Here is a 16,874-nt window from a genome sequence, read left to right as displayed (position 1 = left end):
GTCCTGGTGAGAGAAAAAACAGTAAAGCAAACACAAAGCCAGAAAAATAATTTCAAAAATGCATACGTTTCCTCCAGACAAGTAAAAATAAAAGCCTATTGCTCCTTTGTGTAGGCTTGGAGGGTCAAATGCCTAACAGAGCACTTCCAACCAGGGGCCAGGAAGCATGCATTTATGTTTTGTTTATGAAAATAATTGCATATGCATCCATTTCAACCTTAATTTACAGTTCCACTAGTCTAACAATAAGACCGTGAAAATGGCCAAGCTCAGTACCTGTGGAAACTAAGATTAGCCCAAGAAGCAGGTTTCCTTATATGAAAATTTGTCATGAAAACCATGGCCAGACTGTGAACCCTTGACTACCACCCATCTTCCTCTGGGAAGGACTTGGCAGTAACAGGCTTCTAGCTATACCAAGGCATGTCTCACAGAAATTCCATAGCTGCTTAGGACTATGGGCTAATATTTTCAAAATGGGATCAGAAACTCCTTACCAGTACTAATAAAGTAATTTCAAGGAGAGAAGAAGCAGCAGCAGAGGAACACAGAAATATTTCAACTTCTTGTTCAATGTAGTCCTTCCTGAACAGGCTGGATTGGGCCGAATGGCCTCTTGAGTTCCCTTTCCACTTCAGCCACTCTGATTCTGCAAAGCCCTCCCCTGCTCCAAGTTCTTTCTTGAACCTTTACCACACACACTGTCACCTGCACTACCTGGCTGCCTACCTCACCCAGAAGCCCTCTCAAAGCGGATACCAACAAACCAAAGATCCTGTTCACTCGGTCTCAACACACAGGGCCTCGTAGAGGGAGAACATCACTGTTAGATCTACCTAGCCAAGTGATACATATTTACAAGCCAAAAAAACCCCCAAGAAACCAACCCCTAATACTAGAAGAGTTCTAAAACTCTTGTAATACCTGCTTTTCACTTCTGGTCACTGACTGCTCTGTGGAAATATGCAAGCCTGCAGCATTCTCACCAAATTAAAAATTCCAGTGAGATGTCTCACTTCCGTTACATTTATTACCTAAGGTCTCTGATGAGCTTCCTGAGTCATTATGTCACTGCTTATACAGCAACATGGGAGAAGAAAAATTGGATTTTTTGCAAAGGTTTTGGAGTATTTTCAGAAAGAATTTTTTGTCCTCCAGGAGAAACTACCATTCCAGGAGAAAACTCCCATTGTTTCTTTTAGCAGCTTATGTGGAAGTTCCTCTGACCAAACCAATCCTCCAAACAACCATTATCACCACCTCCCTGACAAGAGGCAAGAAACTTTTTTACCCCATTTCTCTATTTTTATTCAAGTGTATCTCCTGTAGGAGAGATCTGCAGTCCTTCACACCGCTTGATGGCAGCCCCTCCAAATCCTGATAAGATTTAGTATCACTGAGCCTTCAAGGAGCAGCTATGGCAGCAGCCAGAAGTTCTCCCTGCCCATTTGACACCTCCAGCCCCATAATATGCCTGGAAGGGATGATCCTCCTAAACTTTATGTGATAAGCTGGATGGCTGCGAGCAGTTCAGGCAACTCAAACCTGTCATAAATCAACAAGGCAACAACACTTGCCTGAGGCTGCCACCACAGCTCCTCACAGAAAATACTCTTCTTCTGATTATCGTCTTAGTGATTAGAAGTACCCATTATGGACCAGCACCCCATTGTGTTACTCACAGTAAAGCACAAAAGCACAGATGTGTGTGAGGAAATGGAAGTATTATTCTAGTGCATCACACAGCTCACGCTTCATGACAACACCAAAATCCCAATAGGTTTTGGGTTTGTGCTTTCATAAACAAAACCCAGTGATTACTGCATGTGGTAAAAAGCAAACTCCAATCATGGCCCTTCAGACTCATCACCGCCACAAAGTGCTAATTAATTTCTCAATCATTATGAAGCAAGACTGTTGCTCCGTTGTGTCAGAACGGAAAATTCAGCCAGAGCAACCAGCTATGCGTTGCAAAGGGGATGATTTCCACCGAGACCTAAACCCAGCCTCCACGGCTGAGTGTGCCTGCACACACAGTCAGAGCTCCATGCCTGCCAAGGCTGCAGCCCATCACTTACAAAGGCACTAGGATCCTGTATGCACCTGCACAAAGCTACCAAAATAAAAATTAGACACTGGAGAGAAAGAGGCCTATAAAGCTGGCAGGGGGCACTCCTCCAGAAAGGCTGCAAATTTCCAGTGCATCTGAGGATTACCCACAGTAGTACAACAAAAGCTACAAATAGGTATGTTTTCACAGACACACATAAACTCTTCTTTGTATTTTTTCCTTGTTCACGGGGAAAAAAACAGTTCATCATGATTCAATACCAAAACTTTCTCCCTGCAACAAATAAGCTCTGTACAATTTCCTCCTCCTGACCTACACATGCACAATAGGTTAGTGGCACTAGGGAAAAAGAATTCCTAAATGAAGACTTGTGATAATTTTATCCTTCTGTAATGGCATGGGCCAGAGTTAATGTTAAGTGGGATGGGGCAGCAGGGAAAGAGCACGGCAGGGTTAAGATGGACTGTTTAGTAGCAATTAGCAATGATGCATTGAGCAAAAATAGCAACAAGGAAAAAAAAAAGAAAAGAAGTTACACTAGAAACAAAACCATTAAAAACAAAACCATTAACGGAAATAAATTTAATATAACCAGTTAGCATTTGTCTATGAAAGGCAAACTTTCTGTTGCTGTTGGTAAGCCAAGGGGGAATTAAAAACACAGAAGAATCTTATCAGAAATATTTACTTCCACTAGCAATCAGTCTGGGATTGTTTTTCTAACAAAAGACAGAGCTACTGTCCCACATTTTTGTGACCCTCTCTGCAGTTCCAGGGAGAAAATATTTAGTTCAACATTATCGTAAGCTAGAATATGGCTCTATTTATGTGACAAGTTGACAACATACAATTTCATGCTTGTTGAACTGATCTGTGTTATATATTCACTGTGAATATTATGAAGCCTCACCATTATAAATATGAAACAGTATACACTTATTCAAAATAACTCCAGCAGTAGCAATTTATACCTCGGTTGTTCGTGTGCTTATGAAGTCCAAACGCCACCTTAAGAAGCTGCATCTCACTAAAACAGATGTGGAGTGTGACTGTGACCAAAGTGGATTTAAGATGACCTCCGTGAAAGGAGGCGATTACATTTTTGTTTGTATGGCAGCTGACACCATTTCATATTTAGCTATGTAGCCAGTGGGAACACAGTGTAACACAGTGTCCTCGAGGGCTGGTTTTTACACAGGCCAAGACATTCATCTAATGACCTAATTAGCTCACTAGTGTTCTGGTGAGTGCTAGTCTTCCCTCTTAGAAAAAGCACAGGTGCTCTACAGAGCAGCAGCACAGTGGGCATCTCAAGCCATGGCTGCTCTAGGTGAAATGTCTCCTTAATGGGACCATGAAGTGGATCAGTCACATTTTCTTGACTGTGCGCCTGGGGAATAGTCTTGGTGGCCACATATATCAAAAAATAAACCCTCAAAGCAATTGTTTTTTTGCTCATTTGGGACTTCTTTCCTGCCTGAAGGTTTCAACCAGCGTGCCAGGTGGTTCTTGCATCAAAGCACTGTAGTTTGTCCAAGCGGGAATGAAAAAAGGAGCAGCAGCACACCTTGGTAACACTAGATACAGAGCATTTGCATAAACTCTTTCCAATTACATAGCAGCTGGTTCAAGTAAAATAAATTCCACTTACTGCTTGAGCCTTTTTAAATGTCAGCATAGCTAATCATAGATTATCGTTTACATACATCGTCCCACATAGACAGGATGTTATTGTGCTGCTATTTAGCAGATGTAGAGCCCTGAGTCAGGCCACAGACTGGTAAAGGTAATGCATTCAAACACACAAGAAATGTGTCATTGCTCCATTAGGAATAAAAAGTCCAGCACTTTTGTCAAGTGTCTGCTATTTTCTTTCCTTGGAAATGAGGGTCTTCTCCTAGTTTCACAAGTAGGCTTTATGATACATTGTTACCTTTTATCATCCTTATAAAGTTTCCTATCCCAAATCTGCATCTTTTGCCTTTTATGTTTATTGTTGTATTAAACCTATGATGTCGTCTGTTTCACTACTAAATCTATCCCATAGCCACATACTGTATGTTCATTTCTCTAGGACCTTAGTAGGTCTTACCTGCTTGCTTTTATGATCTCTTATGAACTGTTAGGAATAACAACTTGCAGGAATGTTTGTAAAGTCATCTCAGACTGAACTCGGCCTTCCCCTTTTTTACCATACAGCGATACTCTCCGCAATGAAATCCAATTTGCCATAAAAGCAGTTCATTACAGCCTGCATTTTAGAAGGACACAAGTTCCCAAATACTCAAATGCATGTGCTTATCATGTAAAACATTCAATCTGCATGAATCTGAAATTTAAAAAAGCCTACTTATTAGAGCAGGAAAGTACATGTTTATACGACTTGGTCCTGTGTTGCTTCCATTCACCAGTATGCTCTATGCTACTGCCCAGAGCTATTTTGTTCATGCCCTGCGGGGCCTCAGACAGGCTGCTATGTGGTGCACACAATCACAGTCCTTTCAAGCACTTTGATAAGCTTTATTCTGCCATTATGCCATCTAGAACATTAAACACAATGTTTAAGTTCTATGTTAAATCACGATCAGCTCCTATTAACTGTTCCAAGCTCCTCATTTTTATCAACAGTTACTTTATTAAATCCTTAATAATATAGATGGAAGTTAGTTAATTTGTGTGTTGAGCCATGGATGTTAATTTGTAAACATAATAACATACTGCAATCATTTGCATAATAGCATTTTAATCTTTTTAGTAAAAGCTGTAATTCCCTACAAAGTACGCTGCAGTAGAAACTAAGTGACTATTGGTAATAATAAAAAAGGCCTTAAAATTCTGATCCTATTATAGTGTTGGAACATACCCAAACTGCTACCATAATCTCTGAAATGTTACTGTTCTCTGATTTAGGTGTCTGTGTCAAGAATAAAAATGAAGTATAACTGGTAGCAGTAGACTATTTCCTAAATGTAATTTAGTATTCACTAAGCACCAGCACTTTGCAAATAGCTCTGAGGCTTTCCTTCAAAGTTCAGAGCTCTAGTTATGCATATTGTGTGAGGTACACCATGCAGCTCACCTCCAGCCTCTGTTGTGCTGAATAGATGGCTATGATAAATCATGCTGATTTGGCACTGAAGGGCATCAGCCATCAAGGATTTGACTACTATGTCTTTTTTTTTTTTTTTTTTTTTTTTTTCCCCCTGAGATTGTATCTCCTTGAACTGCCTGCCCTGGGCTACTAGTTTTGGAGAAAATTAAAAAGTGGAAAAAATGCTAGGGAAGGCCACTACAGAACGTCTATATAGGCTCAGTTCTCTGGAACCCATTAACACCAGTCACAAGACTGGCAAAGAAAACACTGGTGGTTGTTTAAAAGTCAGGCCAAGTCATTTTACGCAAGATCTGGTAATTCATTAATCAGTCTGGATGCAAACCTTGAATGAATAACCTGCAATGGTGAAAGAGACTAGCAGCACCACAGAACATGAGGGATTTTATAATCTGAACCAATGCAAATTACCCTGGTGATGTTTAAGGCTTCCCTCAACACTCATCATCTCCCTGATACAACCCCTTCCAAATAAATAAGAAATCATTTATCTCCATGCATTTCCCTGCTGCCAGGGGAAAGACAGACTGCATTTCATTGTGTATTTCTTTCTCTCCTCAAATTCTCATTGCTTGTAATACAGCCCTTTTTGGCAGTCTACAATAAAACGTAGTTATCTTTTTAGGCTTTCTAAATATATACATGGCACATAGAATGGCCTTGAGAAGTAACCTGGGATACACCTATATAAAACAATTAAAAACAAAGTCATCAAATATTGTGAGCATCACTTTTTTTAATTTATGTAAATAAATTAAATCTGCAGAAGGGCAAGTAATGTGAGTTTTCTAAAGTCTTTTTGAAGGCTAAAGAAAGTGTTTTGCCAAGTACAAGATTTAGGATTCTACACAAGTTCATCGTAGTTTAACAGGTTATTGCCTATCTACAGGCTGAATTTTCTCTTACCATCAGCTGAGTTATTTGTAAAAAATACCAGCAAAGAGAAACACCTACTGTAGATATCTTCCCTTTCCACAATGCTAGGTAAGGATCATAAATAATTTTAAATATGACTAATCTTACATGATATGGTATAGAATATTTCAAGAAGCCTCAAGGGACAACACCTTTCATGAACAAAAAGCCTTCTCACTCATGACACAAAAAGTTTTATGTTTGTTCACCATTTCACATAGCACTGGCTTTGAGAATGAAAATTTAACCACTTTGATTTTCTGAAAGTAGCCAAATTAAATTTTCTGTAAATACAATTTTTTAAAGTCTAGTTCTTCACAAAAACAAATTATAAAAGTGAATGGTGCAGCAAACTATCTAAATAACTGGTCTTGGATGACTTGTTAACTATTTACTTGCATGAATTTGTGTCAATAGAGAGTGGCCTGAGGGGCAAGAACTCCTTCATTTTATCTTTTTAAGCAACAGGCAAACAAAATTAGGTGAAAAACAGATGTGATCAAGCTGTGAATAGAAAGAAATCACCTAATTCATACTGTACATAAATACAAACATTGGTAAGAAGAGTCTCTGTGCTGGGGCAGTACAGGCTTGTTCTGGGACTCGTATCGGTTACAGTGGCACGTGAGCAGAATGATGCAGTGATGAATTAGGTGTTTCTGCAAAATATTGGTGTGTTTTAATCTTCAAGTGAAGGCCAGTATCTCATCACACCTAAGCGGATGAGAGCAGGGATTTATACTTAACACATACTATCTAGACTAATTGGACCTTTATCTCACTTGGCTCCTGGTTGCTACCATAACTATTAATAATTTCTAGTCCATGAGACTCCCAGTGCCACTAAGCTTGTGGGTGCTCAGCTCAAGTGAGCTTTCAGGAACAAGATTTGCAGAAAGATTGAAAATTCACGTTATGAAATACAAACCTTTCTCAAAAAAAAAAAAAGTGCATCAGAGATACTCAGAAACTTTGTAAAAGGCTTTTGGACACTGTCCCTCATGTAGACAATGCCACATGTACTGCATTAATACCTCAAAGGAGAGTGTGTTGCATTCAAGGCTAGATTTGGCAATGTACTGTACAACTTGTGCAAGTAATGCTGCTCATGTACTTCCCATCATTTGCTTGTCATTCTGGTTCCTTCCTTTCCACTCCAAATAGGCTGTATTTCTATTTTTGTATGACAATGCCTCATCTGGAAACTTAAGTTAGATAAAACATACTACTCCCACAATGATGAGAGGAAAACAAAAGTAAAAAAAAAAGGTATAAAAAGACATTATTTTCTTTTTTAAAAAGCTATTGAGGATCAATATGGAAAAATCTAGTGATTATCAAATGAGAAACTGCATAAAACTTCCATTCTCTCAGCTAAAACAAATAGTTCCTCACACAGTATTTGAGATAGTCTCTGGAGGAAGAAGACATCTTCTTCTGATCTTGAGCACCCCCAATCGTCACATTACTGAGCGGCAGAGGCAGGAAATAGTGCAAAGTATCCAGCTGCACAGTGGAGAATGGGGACAGGGTTAATGTACGGGAGGAGAAAATAACTGTTTTGTTCCCATCTTCCTAGGCCAAGCAACCAAGAAATGTAAATACAACACTCTAAGAAGCTGAAAATAGTCTAATTTTGCACTGCAGTATTGTAAAATACCATTAGGGCACAATTTGTCCCTACAGGTAAGCATGGGCCAAGCTGTGATGAGACAGCAATGCAGCCTGCAGCTGAAGTCAATGAGTGTGAGGAGAGAAAACAACAGAATTTGTGTGTTAGGAAAGAAGCAGCATATTTCATTTCCAAACTATTATTTCTGACCTATTACTTGCTGTGTAGATTCATTCCCCCAGCTGCATTGCCCCTGTCTCTCCACACATATCCCTGTTTCTTCACACCGGGGCAGCTCATCCTCAGACAGATCCAAACTTGCCCATGAGATGTTGCCCCTGTTACCATCTCCCAGTGAGGTTAACTACCAGCCTGTCTGGTCATCCTGCTATTTGCAACATGCTTCCATGTTCAGAACAGGAATTGTTTCCTATACAAGGCATGTAGGGGAATGGTCACTACTTATCTGAGGCAACTTTACACTCAGCAGCTGTGGCCATCAGAGCAGACAGGCAGTAACACACGGGACAAGAAATGAAGCCAAGTTCCACTGGTTTTACTAGAATAATTTGTATGCTTAGATTTGGTAAAGACATAATTGTATTACTTATCTGGAACTTACACTTTGAAAGTCTGCATCTTCAACTGATTTTTCCTAAAGGAAAAGGCTTCTGCATTTAGTTTCTGATGAATGTGGAAAAAATATGTGTTCTCAGTAATAAAAAAAGCAAAACATGTCTCCAGTCGCTGCAAACGTGGACCCTGCCCCCCTGCCGCCACCAACATGCCCCTACCCTGCCTGAGGCAGTACAACTGCAATTCAAGAACCAGACAGGATTTGGAAACTTTGTAAAACAAAGTGTGGAACATTATACAACTAAAGGAAAAAAAGAGGGCCTGAGCACAAGCCTTTGCAGGGCTGATTTGATTAAAATAAAATTAATTCCAATTTACTTGGATTTAAATTACAGAAACTAAACCAGAGAAGACCAGTTTCTGCTATCAATTACACTGGTTTAAATGCAGAGCAATTAATCTGCATCAGGGAGATCACTGTGAGTTTAGAGCAGTATACAGAGGAAGGAGAATTTTATTCAGGACATCACATCCTAGGTAGGCATTTTACTATACCATTTCAGTTAATTTTTTCCAGCCTTTAAAATTCTACCATGATAATCCGGGGCTTTCCGGAACCAGCGGGCTAGCTGTACTTCCTGGAGCTGTAGTACTTGGCGTGTGAGAAACAGCACCCAGAGCTTGCTTTTGTACAAGGTCTTCCTGCCAGCTAATCAATTTATTGTTCAATTTCCCAGTCAGTGAACTATCTATGGCCTCTCCTATCAACAGGGAGGGGAAGGAGGTTAGAGTTTAGGAGGGGCATGGCTGCCCGAAACCACAAGGTTTTATGAATTATGAAGGCTTTACACAACAAAAGAAAGAAGACCCAGGACAGAGATAAAGAGACAGTAACCCTCCTCTCATACACCCTAACCCCCAAAGCACAGTTGGAAAGAAAACAATTAAATCTCTCCTATCACCCTCTGACTTTTACTTTTAGATTGTCCACCACCAGGAGATCTATGAAACATCAGAACGCTGAGCTGGTCCCTGAGCTACCGACGGCCCTCCCTGCCTTCTCTGCCACATTCACCCTTCCTCTCCCCTGTGCATAAACAAATTGCGGACCTCTCAATTTGTGTGCAAGTAACTTGCACAGTAAGGCTCTGAGTGGTAAAAATCTTTACTAGAAATGTTCTAGCTACTCATCAGCTAGCTGCTGTGCAGAACTCTGCTTCTTGCTGAGGAATTCAAGTGGAAGACAACAAACAAGCTTCAACTTCTGTTTTGCTCTGTAGCTGACAACAGTGCAACTCCTCATCATGACACCACAGGGCAGTGTGCTCTAGGTACTCTTTTGCTGTTTCCTCTCAAAAAACAAAACCTCCATTTAAATCCTTTTAAGGCTTTCACCCCCAGACCCTTCAGATTGCAGGTCTGGTTTTGATAATGAGGATTAAAGGAACCAGTCAGAACCCGTAATCCACCAGCAGTTTTCTTGTCTCTTAATGGTGGAAAAATAGTAAACTGTTGTCCAACAGGCTAATAAAAAAAAAAAAAAAAAAAAAACCAGAAAAAAAAGCAAGCAAGGACTTTGCAACATACACTTGCATCATCTTGCCTTACCTCGAATATATTGGCGGGTTCATTGCTGTACTGATTGGAGATGATCTCTGACTGGTCGCTGTACCACTTGAGTCCCCCCAGAAAGCTGTCTGCATCCAGGTCGTTCACATCTAGTTCAGAGAGGTCAAGTTCTGGGAGATCTGGGCAAAGAGGCTGGTCTTCACCAACCAGAGCAGCACACTGCAGGATAGAGCAACACAGAACAGTTTCATTAATTACCAAGAATCTATTAACTAGTATCATGTGATAAGAATTAAGCCTCAATTAAGCTATGACACAGGGTGACTAGGATTGACGTTGTTTTCTGAAAAAAGAAACACATATTATTTGGTCACTGTTAGGTCTAACATAGGTATGTAAAGGGGCAGAGAAAGCAGCAGGGCATAAGCTGCCTTCTCTATCACATCTCTGTCCAGGGAAGATGACCTTCCTTCTCCCTATACCATTTGATAATGATCATATTCAAAGCTTTAAATCCAACAGCAGAAGCCAAAGCATGGCCTTATTCTCCTTTCAGAGTGAACCAGTGCAGGTAGAAGTTACAGATGAATACCTCTGGGCAAGGTCTGTCATGCATTTCCTGATACATTCAGGTTAAAGAGGCACAGCCTGTTACAGCCTTCAGCCCTGGAGGCTAGTTCAAGCTGGAGACAGTCACACTTTCACTTCTACAGAACCTTACTGTAATCCTTACAGCCACTCATGATGGTGGCTACCATATGGGCATAAAAAAAAGTATGGGTTAGTGACGCTGCTGTGCTCTTTTCCTGATGCACAAACCACAGCCACCCAGTTTTACATAAGGGCCCTGGTAACCAAAGCATGGCTTGAAATATCCCTATATTCTCCTCTCAGTGATGGGCATAGTTAGTTCATGCAGCCTTTCACCTGCTTGGTGCGAACACATCTATTATCCGAGCCGGTATCCAAAATATCCCCAGAGAGAAGCCGTACTCAAAGAACTAAATGGGTTTTCCTCTTCTAGCAGCCTCTAATTCAGTAATCCTACAAGAAGGTCTGTGAAACATTTTGGTTGAGGCAGTAAACAAAGTCTAGTCTGCAGGAATCCTCTTCAGCAGTGCAAAATGTTTTTGTCTGCACAACTTAGGAAGAGAGTGAGGATAAATAAAAACAAACCTGGAATAAGTGTCCTTTTATATGCCAGTATGAAGCTAGATAGGGTATTGACTGACCTACTAAGGAAGAAAAAATTAATAACATACATCCACTTCAACACAGCAATTGAAATGTTAGCGTATCCACCAAAACCATTTCCTAATTATAGAAAACATGTAGTAACAGTTTGGCAAATAGCTGAGTCCCATATGTCAGTGCTGCTCAATGAAGCAATTCCTATTGCACTGTACCATGTATCCTTGTAACTCATCTCCAAACATCTACGTCGACATGGGCACATTGCAAAGCACACATGGACCTGCAGAGGCACCAGGTGCTGAATGGTTAAAAGCCATCTAAAGACAACTGAGTCTAAGGGCATCTACCGCATTTGTGGCACTGCGTTAAGGATGGCCAACAGCAGCACCTCTGAAACTCCTGTCAGCTGACTGGGTGGCTTGAATGATTTCCCAACTTCTACTTGGACTGAAGTGAATGGAGAAAGCGCCGCTTTCTGAAGGCGGATGTCTGTAGGGCACTAACCAGTGTCCATAGGTGTGAATTGCTCAATACTGGCTATGTCGCTCTCACAAGGACCGCCTTTAACAACAATGTAAGCGAGAGCTGCTGAAGGTGCATTTCATTGATGTTTTTGTCCCTGGAATCTGGTGTGTCTGCAGTGCACGGGCTGGATGCAGCAGCGCAGCCGTGAGCAAAGATTTTGTCTGTTGGCACGAAGACTTGGTGCAGCTGGTGTGAGCTATAATTTACCAGACAACTTCTACATCTACCAGGACACTACAAGATAATCATAGAGTAGGCCAAGGGGCAAGGAAGCTGAGAGGCTGCAAAACGAGACTCTGAAATAGCAGTTGTTTTTCTTCCTATTATTTAAGGGGCTGTAGAACTCTAAGAAGTCAAAATCCCACTTAAGTAATGTTAACTTTTTTTTTTAATCTGAATTTTTTAACCATTGTTTTGAGTGTAAGACAAAAAAAAAAAAAATTAGAGCGTTTCCTCTTCTTTAGTGCGAGACACAACCTTCTGGCAGCAATCTTATAATACAGAGATGACCTTTTTTGATGCTTGGCCGAAATCTCTGATCTCATTAAAGGATAATCTAGTTTTTGACTGAAAAGGTAGATTCTCCGCATCATTCTCAGATTTGTGTTCTGGAGGTCAGTAGCTTATAACTGATGCCATAGACTTCTAAAGTATCCTGCTGATCTGTTACTGCTTTCATTTATAAAAATAGCTTCACCCTGTGAACCACCTACTTAAACATGTTTACTTTTGGTAATCTACATTTTTAAGTTCCTACAGTGGGCTTTTGAAGCAACGCAAACAATGGTATTTAAAAAAAAATCCTGCTTATCACAGTCTTCATTTACCTAGAGTGACTACAATGTCACCTAAAACTGTACCTGCTGAAATAAAGTATATATGCCTTGCCAATGTTGACATGATAATAAAATCAATGTTTCTGAATATGACACTATGCTTCTGAGCACACAGAGCACATTAATCTGAGACACATTAGCAGCAAGTGTTCCTGTTATTAATTTATATTTGGCCTTTGGATGATGCCAGATTTAACACTCCAAGTCCTAAAACTGTCCTCATCTGACACGCTGATATTTGCTGTTTGCCTATACATCTGTAACAGGTGCACCTGCATTGCTAGCACACATTTTACTGTCTTCCCACTGTTACTTGATATGATAGTTATTCCATAACTATAGCCCTAATTTTACAGTAACATTTAGGAGGATAAAGCAGTCACTAAACACAAAAGGCTAATTACTGTGTGTTATTTCACTCCAACAGACCTTTTTTCTCTTAGTTCAGATGCAAACAGTAAATTAGCTTAACTGCACTGATGGTAATGAATCATTATAATTAAGTATAATTCTCCATTAACCTTTTGGCTGTTTTTGTGCCTTTGAAGGTAAATTAAAAAAAAAAAAAAAAAGAAGACGACTGGACTTATGCCATATTAATTATATTAATGAAAATATAATCTTTGTTTTATTTTTAAGTTTTTCAAAGTGCCAAGAGGATGAACTCAGGAAAGAAAGAGAGACTTGACAAAATGTGTGTCAGGTGGATTCTCTCTATCAATCTTCACAACCTTACTGTACATCACCTTCATTAAGCTGTGAAGCACTGGGGACGCTGATCAGCTACAGTGATGCAGGCCTTTATTAAACAACACGCCGTCCTGTCATTATGTGAGCGAGAATATAATACATTTAACATTGACAGCAAATATTAATGATTCAAAGAATGAAAGCTGCCTCCAGTGCTTGCTGCCTGCGTTATTTTAGCTCAGTAAAGGTGATCCCCTGAGCCAAAGCAGCACGCAGATGCTAGCGTTGCTACAGGAAGTGCAGTGCAGGAGCACACTCGCAAAATCCTACCCACAGTTAATCCAGCCACCACACAATTAATATTAAGATCAAACTCTTTTTTTTGGTTCCTTTTTTTTCCTCACTGCACTATGAAAAAGTCATTGACATAAATTATTCTGTTACTAGCTTGAAATTACCACAGGAACTCTAGTGATTAAAATAAATCTTCAGTATTTCCATATAAGCTGGTTCCTCAATCAGTTCCTAGCAGCATTAAGAATAATACACGATGGAAAAATGAAGCTATGGCAGCTGAGACCCATGCTGCAAGCCAGACAACAACCCACAGGACACTCCAGCTACTCAGAAACAATTAGGACTTTGGAGCCAGAAAGTCATCCACTTACTGCCTTGACTCATAATAGCTACAGGACATATGAATTATCCATATCTATTCCACTTTACCAAGAAATCAAAACAAGATAAGACCAATTACAATATGCAAACAGAAATCTGTGGATACAATGGCAAGCTGCAAAAATTTAAAACATGACAAAATGACTTGAGAATCCACACACATGGTCTGCCAGATATGAAAAAATTACTGGAGAACATGGAAACGGTTCACTTTAGATGGGTAGCTCTCTACAGCATGAACATCTTATTTAAAAAGCATTGCCTGTAACCTGTTTTTCCCTCCCCATTGCCCAAGGGAAGCATTTTAAGCACTTATTCCAAGCCTGAATCCAGAGGATTAGTTCCTTTGAGCAGGTCTGTATTCGGGATTCCTCTTCATGGGGTCCAAAGAAAGTTTGCCTCGCTTCGCAAGTTGCCCAAACTTTCAGGCAATGCTCCATTTTGCTGAATGCAAATATGCAGAAATCCTCAAACCTCACATTATACTCCGGAGATTACCACGGGGCTGCTTGACTTTTTTATTTTTTCCTTTATGAATTGTAGCCAGCAGAAGCTGTGGATTTGATGTATTGCCGTCTATTTTTACACAAGCAGCAGCAGCGGCAGCAGCAGCAGCAGTTCACACAGTCCTGCATAAACTCTATTCTCATGGTTCATCCTGTTGTCTCTGCTGTACAGTGGGATTTAACCATTTCTTAGACTACTTAGATTGACTGCAAACCCTGCTCTACGAGGCATTAGCTACAGCGTCAGTATTCCAATACCACAAGTAGCAAGGAAACGTCTCCTTCCAGAAATCTCTTTTAAAACCATCTAAAGACAAACAACAGGGTATTCATTCCTGTGTGTGTGTTTGTATTCTGCAGCTGATAAACAAGGAAAAAACCTTCGACAGAGCATAGTGAAACAAGGAATTAAAATATGAAGCCATGAGTTAATTATAACTTTTTTTTTTTTTTAAAGAAATATTAGTCTTATTCTAAATTAGAATGGCATTTTTCCAACCAGGCCACTGAATGCCACTGGAAATGCCACTTCAGACACCGATTCATATCAATACCTTAGAGCATAAATATTGCATATGACGGGAAAGCGAGCCAGAGGCACATGAAAATAGTTTCCAACTGCAGGAGATACTATACTGATGACAGGAGCTCAGCTTTGATTTGCTCAAGGCATCGCAGAGTAACCTTAAAATAGCAAACTTACTGGAGTTAAGATAAGATACGGACTTGTTTGCAAAGTGCGCTGCCTCGGCCGTCCTGCCGGTGCCCTGCCGAGCCCACGGCCGAGCCGGCTGCCGGCACCCCACGGCCGCCCACGCCGCGCACTCCTCACCTCGAGATCACTCCATACAGAATCCTGGTTGCACATGTCCCACGCCATCCAGCTGCGGAGCGACGGCAGGAAAGCTGGCAAACTACAGTCCAGAGGCAGGCGGGCAGGCAGCAGACACTCATGCAGGCAACGAGACCCTCTCTGAGAGTGAACCGAAGGCACCTGTCTTACTACTGTTCCCCGTCACATGACAAAGCTATTAAAAAGTAGGCTGGGCTGTCACTCATCCAGCCTTCTGGAGCCGCTGCTCCGGCCCGTGACGTCAGCCAGGGGCAGACCCAGCCTGAAGTGAAGTAAATCTTTGCAAAACCCGCTCAGACCTCGGCGGCCGCGGCAACACGCTGTGATTCAAAGCAGATTTCCACGCCACACCCCCGGAACACTGCTCCTGCCGTAGCACAGCTCCTATCCCTCCCCATCTTTTCTAATTTCTTAGCTTGCGTTCTTTGTCTTCCCCCCACACCCCAGCACACAATAGGCAGAGCTGTGCTTATAAGAAAGAAAAAGTGAAGTGACGCCCAGCCGAGCCACAGCCTGCGTGCTCTGAGTAGCCCGAGCACTTTTCCCATGCCTGCACCGCTCCCCTGCCTCCCTTTGGAGAGGCTATCCCAGAGTTCGGCAAAAGTTAAGCCACCTCCCAACATTTTTTTTTTGCACTCGGGGATTTTGCACCTCCCCGAGTATTTTGGTTATGTTCTGGTTTCTCACAGGCAATTGCAACTCAAGTTAGTTTTTGCACGGTAAATATATCGGCAACCCCGCCCCCCGCCACACACACCCCCACCCCAGCATTTCTCTGACACGGACTCAGCGTCTATAAAAAATGTTCCTATCGTTATCTCACCTGCTCCGAGGGGGAAGCCTGATCCCGTTCCCAGATGATTACAGTACTTCGAGCTGCTCTTTAATCACTCCCCCGTCTCGGTGCATTCCCCAAGAAACCAGGGCTGTGACAAGGAGCTGCCTCCGTCCTGCCCACCGCCGCCGTGCCCCCCGCCCGCCTCTGTAAGCTGCCTCAGGGCGCACTGCTGTACCCTCCCGACCTGAACCCAGTGTTTGTTCATTGAAAATAAATTAATTAAAGATCTCTTGTCGTGTGGAAATCCAGACACACTGTTAACACCTGTCTCCCCGTCAAAGCCTTTCCCAGACAATAGCGGCTGCTGCAGGTGCAACTGGTTTAAGATGCCCCTTAGCATTGCGTACGGAACAAATTCCATGAACAAAGCTGAACTGCAAATTGTTGTCCAGAACAGGGAAAGAAAACCCAAAAATAAAGGTCTTGTTTAACTATCCCCACCTGCCTGCTTATTGTCTTAAGCTGCAGTTTTTTTAATTATCTGGGTGCAAAAATTCTTGTGAAATGTAAATGCTGGCTCCCTTGTGCTGGGCTACCAGTCAAAGTTACAAAACTATAGCTTATCATCCTCCATGCCATGAAATATTCATTTTCATTGTTATTTGCAAACTTGAGTATTCTAAAGACTAAATGAATTCAATTATTATACAAGGCTATGGCAATTTTGCTGAGAGGAAAAAAAATAAATAAAGAGTACAATTCTTGAAATAGCCTTTTCCCCACAGACATTGGAACCTTCAGAAATGGTAGGAGGTCTCAGATATATTCTTAGCTTATTTGTGTTTCCTTGTAATTCATTATTGCCAGTCCTGATAAAATGTACATTTTTCTGAGCTTGTGCTTAAGTTGCAAATCACATCACACTGTCATACATTCACCAAGCACTGATGATAAAAATT

General features: G+C 41.2%; 1 protein-coding gene across 1 annotated transcript in view; it reads right to left on the bottom strand.

Moving 5' to 3' along the window:
* PPARGC1A (PPARG coactivator 1 alpha) overlaps positions 1–15,226 on the bottom strand; it is a 67,990-nt gene extending 52,764 nt beyond the window's left edge. Inside the window, exons 1-2 of the mRNA XM_053941486.1 lie at positions 15,117–15,226; positions 9,895–10,074 (exon numbers count right to left, since the gene is read on the bottom strand). Of these exons, the coding sequence (XP_053797461.1) occupies positions 9,895–10,074; positions 15,117–15,164 (228 nt within the window). The 5' untranslated portion in view covers positions 15,165–15,226. The remainder of the gene's footprint in view (positions 1–9,894; positions 10,075–15,116) is intronic.
* Between the last annotated feature and the right edge of the window lie 1,648 nt (positions 15,227–16,874).

This window comes from Vidua chalybeata, chromosome 4, assembly GCF_026979565.1.
Source record: "Vidua chalybeata isolate OUT-0048 chromosome 4, bVidCha1 merged haplotype, whole genome shotgun sequence".
NCBI lineage: Eukaryota > Metazoa > Chordata > Aves > Passeriformes > Viduidae > Vidua > Vidua chalybeata.
Note: the sequence above shows the minus strand (reverse complement) of the source record. Positions and strands in the feature narration are given on the sequence as shown.